General features: G+C 42.7%; 1 protein-coding gene across 1 annotated transcript in view; it reads right to left on the reverse strand.

Moving 5' to 3' along the window:
- The window catches only part of LOC149250894 (ras-related protein RABA5b-like), a 63071-nt gene extending 55654 nt beyond the window's left edge, over positions 1-7417 (reverse strand). The window contains exon 1 of the mRNA XM_089453783.1: positions 7262-7417. Within this exon, the coding sequence (XP_089309909.1) occupies positions 7262-7417 (156 nt within the window). The remainder of the gene's footprint in view (positions 1-7261) is intronic.
- Between the last annotated feature and the right edge of the window lie 292 nt (positions 7418-7709).

The following is a 7709-nucleotide window of genomic DNA, read 5'->3' on the forward strand; positions in this document are numbered from 1 at the left end:
GAACATCACTTTTACAAATTTTCCATCTATGGGGATATGCAACTAGTGCAAAACAAAGACTTACAAACTTCAGTTGGATAAATAGTCCACCCATTTCTTACCCAACCAGGTAAATGAACCCTCTATTTGAACTTTTTCTTCTTTTGGAGTTGCTTGAGGGATGGTCACATATTGTGCCACTTTTTCTTTTGTCGCTTCCTTTTCTGGTGCTTACATAATTTACTTGCCCTTACCATGATGAAGTTGTTGAAAAAATTTCCAACACTTCTCGACCCAATGCCCACTAATATTGCAATGAGTGAAAATTTTCTTTTGAGCTTCTCTTAGCTCACATGTCTTTAACCTTGGATGAAATTTTTTCTTTTCGGTCTCAATTCCATTAGACATAAACATATTCTTGATGATTTCTTTCCTTTTATAGAACTTATCTACACAATGGTTAGATGAAAGGAAAAAGGTGTATGGAAACACATTCCTCAACATGTTATTCAAATCAGCATGTTGTTTTCCATTAAGAAAAGCATTTGAATTACCGGGATGATTATACCTCTTTTTGTTGTCCTTTGGTTTACGCTTCTTGCGTGAGGAACTTGCATGGCAAGAATAACTTAGCTTTGTTTCTTCTTCAACTTTTTCATCTCTCTTTGGATATGTTTTGCACTTGAAGTCCTGCTTATGCTTGAGGAACCAAGCGGGTACCAATTCTGGATACAAATCCCACCATCTTGCCTCCTCATGTCTTCTTTTATTGAAAAAGGAACACGATACCCATGCGCTGTCACTAGAAGGCCATTCTTGTTTTGCAACATAGCCTAAGACTTCATATTTAGACCTCTCTATTGCCTTAATTAGATTTTTAATGCCTTGATGATTCACTCCAAGGCCTCCTCCCTTGTAACCCATCTTGGTCAAGAGCTTGGATCCAATGCCTTTACTTTGTTTTTCAAATGTTGCAAATGAATTTACATCAACACTTTCATGTAAATAAGAAGCATGTAAATTCTTACCATTTGCCTCATCTTTTGATTGACATACAAAGTTTTTTTCAAAATCTCTTTTGAGTCTGGATTTGTCCTCTTGGAATCTTTGGCTCTCTTCTTTCAGCTCCTTGAGTTTGGGTGTTGATAGAACCTCATGCTCCACATCATGTGGAAAAAAGGTAAAAACTTGGCCATCTACCTTCTTTGAGGGACATTCTACACTAGAATGTTGCATAAGGGTTGTATAAAAACATGAATATTGTGGAGAAGATGGTGGTTTATCACCATTCCTATTACCTTCTTCCCATAGAGAACATTCTCCTCTTGGAGGTCTAGATATTCCACTTTGCAATTTTGTATTCGTCTCTTCATAGAGGATTTTCACCATTTCTGCCATGTCTAAGAAAGCCTTTCTAAAAGCCTTCACATCCTCTAACATTCTTGCAGGCTCTCCTCCTTGGGAAATGCTTTTCTTGAAGCTTCTACTACAACTTGAGGTAGAACTGGTGGTAGAGATTGTAACAATATCGATCTCCTTTCCAGAACCTTCTCCTCACTTGAGCTTCAAAACACATTCAATTGCAAATAACAAGAAATTCCTCCTTACACAAAGAAAACCAGTGCTCTGATACCAACTTGATCTGATTTTGAAATATTAGTTTTCTATGCTAAGATCCTCATCAAAATACAAATATGTGCTTGAGGTTTGTACTCCAAAATGGCAAGTAAAAACATGATTTTTTATGTGTGTTTTCTTAAGTTAATTTCATGAATTTAAACATGAAATCAAAACACTGAATGGAAGCATGCATCAGTAAAAAATACAACAACTCCTCCATCGGTAATCTCCTTAGTGATATAGGGCCCTAATAGTGCATTTTTAACTTCCCTGGAAACTTATCAAACTTACTATCATACAACAAAACCAAGTCATTTACCTTAAAGGTGCGCAACTTAATGTGCCGATCATGCCATGCTTTTTTGCGCTGCTTTTGGACCTGTTGGTGAAATCTAGTTAGAAATCTCTCTTCCTTAAGCTCAGCCAGTTGCATGAGCCTCTCTTCGAGGGCTCCACGATCCGTCATAGCCGTAAGCACTGCTATGCGCAGACTAGGCCTAATGTATTCCATGGGCATCACTGCTTCAACACCATATACGAGCCTAAAGGGTGTCTGTCCAGTCAACTTTTTGCATGTCGTCCGATAAGCCCATAGCATTGCAAGTATGCGTAGGTCCCAATCGTTTTGCTAAGCATTGCAAACCTTGGTCAACGTGTTCTCTAGCACTTTCTTTAATGATTCCACTGTCCCATTAGCCTGTGGGTGATAAGGTGTGCTTTTCTGGTGATAGACCCGAAATTCCTTTGTTAGCGTGTTGATCATCTCATTTAGAAAGTGTGTACCTCAATCAGTCATTAAAATCTTTGGACACCCAAATCGCGTCAGTACATACTCTAAGCGGAACTTCATAGCAGTCGTGCTAGTACAGTCCTTCACAGGCTGTGCCTCTGCCCATCGAGTCAAATACTTATCCGTAGTGATTATGTATCACACTCCCATATTCTTACCTTGGGGCTAAATGGGCCCCACAAAATCGATTGCCCGTTTCTCAAAGGGTTGTAACATCATTTGCGGATTCAAAGGTAGTTCATCCCTCTACGATGGCCTGCCCATTCTTTGATGCACATCACATGCTTTGCAGTAAGCTTTTGAATCCTGGTGGAGGGTTGGCCACCACAACCCTGCGCGTAGAATCTTCTACGCGGCTACTCTCCCTGAATAATTTCTTCTCGCAGTGCCCTCATGAGCGTCTACGAGGATACTGCTCCTTTCAAACTTAGGTACATATCGTCACAATATCTCATTAGACCCCATTTTGTACAGATGCACCGTGATGACAGAAAAGTCTGCTGCACGTACCACTAATTCCTTCTTTTGCTGGACGTGTACCCTTCTGGGGCACCCCCCATCATTAGAAAGTGTATATCCTCAAAATGACCATTTGTGACGCACACAACAAATAGTTGTGCATCAAGTAATCCTTCCTCCAAATTAGTGGGCTCCTCTCCTGTTTCGATTCATGACAGACGGTCTGGTCCTGCGTTTAGTTGTCCAGGCTTCATAATAACTTCAAAATCATACTCTTGGAACAATAATAACCATCTACAGATTCTCCACCCGAACACAGGCTTATTGGCTAGGTACTTCAATGCGGAATGATCTATATAAATCTTAAAATGGCCACCCAGGAGATAATGTCTATACTTCTGGAGCATGTATACCATGGCTAACCCTTCGTGCTCGATAGTGGAATAGTTCTTCTCAGCCTTAGATAACCTTCTGCGTCCGAATGTTATAGGATGGTCCAATTCCCCTTCTTGAGCCTATGTGAGTACATCTCTTAGCGCAATACACGACGCATCCACATGTACATGAAACTCCTTCCTCCAATCTGGGAAGACTAGAATCGACACGCTGACCATCTTTTCTTTCAACACATCCAAGCTTTTCTTACAGTCCTCGTTCCAGCAGAACGTGACATCCCTTTTCAACAATTTCTCCATAGGTGAGGTGATCTAGGCATATCCCTTGATAAAATTCCTGTACTACCCGGTATGTCCTAAGGTAGCACGCAACTATTTCACACTCCTTAGCACCTCCAAGTTAACTATCACTGCGATCTTCACAGGATCTACCATCAGTCCCTGTCGACAAACCACATGACCCAGTAAGGTCCCAAAAGGAATGAAAAATAGACACTTCTTCAATTTTAGCGCGATATGGTACCTTCGATAGGTATCTAACATCAATCGAAAGCTTTCAACATGGTGTTTCACCAGCCCAAACACTGTCCTGTCATCAAAGTATACTTCTAGGAATTTATGAACAAATTCTTTGAACACAACAATGACTACGCGTGAGAAAATAGGCGCATTATTCAGTCTGAAAGGTATCACAGTATACTGGAAACATCCCCACTCAGTCGTGAAGGTTGTATTTCTTCTATCTTCCGGTGTGATTATGATCTGATGGTACCTAGAGAACCCATCAGTGAAGGAATATGCTTCCTGGCCACCTACATTGTCCAAAACTTCATCAGTGAACGAAGTTAGAAAAGGATCATAGATGTAGGTGTCATTCAACTTCCTGAGGTCTATGCAGATCCTTATTTCATCCTTCTGTTTCTTCTCCTATACCACCATTGGGCTTACCTAATCATATTTTTTCCACGGGCTCAATGATTCCTGTAGCGAGCATCTTGTCTAGCTCTAAGCAGACCTTCTCCTTATATTTCGGATTGAGACAGTAAGGCCTTTTCTTAACGGGCTTTGCATCGGATTTTAAAGTTATCTTCATAATACCCAGGTCTCCTAGTATCCATTTTAGCTTTGTGAACTTTGTGGGGAACAAATCCTGGTATTCGCGGATCAATTCAGTGACCTTATCCACCGTCATGGAATCCAATTAATCTTCAATATTTGCAAATTTGGGCTCTGCCTCTGTGCCAATGTTTACTTGTTTCGTTTTCAGCCGCGTAGTTATATCAGGATTCTCAATCTGTGGTCCCTCAACTTCGCGGTGTCCCTCTATTTCAGGGATTTTAATCTTCTGCGGATCCTCATCTTCTTCTTCAGCAGTCATGTTATAGCATTCCAGTGCGTGGCTCAACTGAGTAGACCACGCGGGTTGAACCAGATCCAAGGGATCCTGTGGTATCCTAAATAGGGATGCTTTCACTTCTTGGAGCACTTCGGCAATACAGTCAAACCTGTCTTCAAAAATGAATGTCATCATGAATCCTTCGCGCAGGATATCCCACTCACTCGTACCATGGTAGAGCTCTGTTTCCAGGTACCACTTCATTGGAATGACATCCAAGGTATGATAGAACAAGTGTACCCATTTCGGTTGGGGATTCGCTTCATAAGCCTGAGCCCATTTGTCTAAGTGTGCGCATGGATCATCCTTTCCATCATACTTATCCATTATTCATACCTTTGGATTCCCGAAGCGAGTGCACATCATCCTTCTACATTCATGCCAATCATCAAAACTACTTTTGTGCGTACCCCACCATCTCGCAGGTGTAGCGCACAACACCCAATCCAAATCATAGAAGCGCTGCTTATTTGGTACTTCCCTCTCAAATGTGTCTACAAATACATCTACATCACTCAGACCATCATAAGTGGGCAAACTTCTTACCTCTGACGACACACAGTGCAGCGACCGGGTCATCATGTTACAACTTAGTGTGTTTACTTCATGCAGTCGATTCTGCGAGCGCTCTAATTCTTCATCAGAGTTTGAGGTGTAGGAACTATCATTATCCCATGTAAGTCAACCATCCACTGTTGGATTTACCCAATATTGGCCTCGCGCCGTTATCTTGTAAATACAGTCCAAGTCATCATCGCTCTCATAATCGCGCACTGGTTCAGTATAGCACGATCCTTCAGCCAGGTCCAGGGGTACTACTACGCGCACCGATTTCTTCTCAAATATCATCTTTCGCTTCTTCAGGTTGATTAGCCCATTCATGTCAGTGGCCCAATCGATTCCAAGGAGTGCAGCATAGGGGTTACTGTCATCCATATTTCTATTACTTCAAAGACTGCCAGTGCGCTCGCGCCTTCAATATATATAGTGACGCCTTACAACCGTCCCATAGGGATGATCTTCTGTTGATTCGCCATCCCTAATTGAATTGGAGACCATTGTAGCATAGGTCTACCCATCTGCTCCCATGTTTGTTTTGGTAAAACGTTTGCATCTCACCCAAAATCCAGAATAACTTGGTCCATTTCGTATTATCCTATCTGCACAGTGAGTCTCATCTCTCGCCCCATTCTAGTCTTATGCTTGCCACTCTTTCAGACCATGCGTGGTTCACCAGGAGTAGTTCTAGCACACCTTTTTATAAGTTCTTGTAACCCTTTGACCACCTTACTATTGCGCAGTAGCTTCATGCAAGTTTCCAAGAAGGTTGTAAGCATAGAAGGATCCATCCCTTCAGCAGGTGTTTCTCAGCTTTCTGAGGTGGAGGTCTCAGCGAAGCTCTTCTTCGCTTCCATGAATGTTTCACGTGTGCACTCCAGATCAAATTCAACCTCATTTTCGGATGCTTTGTCAACCCATGTGTTGTCTTCAGGTTGTTTCCCCTTGTCATCACGTGTCGTGATTCCACTGCGTAGCACTACGTTTACGTTCGGATCTTCTTCACAAGGTTCAACCCTCATCATTTGTAGGTTCTGAGTTGGTTGCAGGGGTAGCGCCCCCTTTTCGCACATTCATGTTATCAGTGTAGGGTAGTCCTCAGTCTCATGATCAAATTGAGTACAAAACTTGCATGCTGGTTGTGTCGGGTTAGTACATAAGTAGGCGTAGTTCCCCGACCCTCCGCGATTATAACAGATCAGCTGTCCCCAACCTCTACCAGGTCCTCCTCTGCCTCGGCCTTGTCTGCGCCCCTGAAAGCCTGTCCATGCTATTCCAACACCTTGGTCAGGGGGCTGTGTTTCTACCTAAACTTTGAAGGTGGGAGTCCTATCCATCATTAACTCATAGCTCTGACAATTATGCTCTTCATTCCTTATTGACTTATAAAAGTTGCAGAACAACTGTTGTGGATTTTGTACAAACTTCTGCAGTAGGTGACAATTATCAATTTCATGTTTCCCTGGTACTTGGATTATAGCGCACCACAACGTAGGCCCCGCACTTGATCCTGCTTTGGCTTCCGGCCTTAAAGGCATCGATCCTCCTCCTGAAATGTAGTTCGCAAAGACCGGAAAGTGGTCTTTTTCATGCTCCTACACTTTACACTTGAGGCACTAGAGTTCTTCACGCACCTCTGGGTGAACTGTTTTGTCATGCTTTAAACTCTGCAGTTGTAAGAAAATATCTCTCAGCTGCGCATGGATCTACTGCACTCCCAGATTCAGATCATGCATCGAAGGTTCATGTAGTCTCATTGTAATCTCCAGGGCCTCCACCTGAGCTGTAATCTTCTGTTGTGACAACGCAACCCTTAGGTGAGGTGAGAGCAAAGCCACGAACCATTTGTGGTGCTACCCATCTGTTAAATTCATACTAGCTTCACGGATTGTACACTTCAGTCTCTGATCCAACTCCCAATGTGTCTTGCTTGGTTTCATCACAATTTCCTTGAATCCCACAATTGACTGCACCTCTGATTTGGGTCTACTGAACTCTTTATTCAACGTGGTCAGGATGTTTGCCAACGCAGTGTTTAGATTGTCATTAGAATACTTGATGTACCAAGTCAGCACGCGGTCCTACAAGGCACAATGTCACCTTCTTCATATTATCATATGTAACACCTGTTTCCCATACAAATTTCATGACGAACCAAAACTGGTCTGGGTCCTCATTTCCCAGGCCTTTAAACAATGGTAGTTTTACTGAATTCGCCATGCTGAACCACGGTGGAGGTGGAAGTGGTGTAGGTGAAGTTGCTGGTGAAGGTGGTGAACCTGGAGGTGGAGGTGGTGTAGGTGAAGTTGCTGGTGAAGGTGGTGAACCTGGAGGTGGTGTGGGCAGAGGTGGTATTTGCGGAAACCCTTGTCTTATTAATTGAATGGCACTTCGCAGAGAAGCCTGTGCTACTTCCTCTCACTATTCAAAGGAGGTGAGATCAATAGGCTATACTTAGGACCTTTTCTTTCTCCACTTCTGTAGCTTTTTCCACTTTGTGTAGCCCCAAACA

This window comes from Pinus tabuliformis, chromosome 7 (genome assembly GCF_031772625.1).
Source record: "Pinus tabuliformis cultivar Carrire ecotype Pingquan chromosome 7, CPIR1, whole genome shotgun sequence".
NCBI lineage: Eukaryota > Viridiplantae > Streptophyta > Pinopsida > Pinales > Pinaceae > Pinus > Pinus tabuliformis.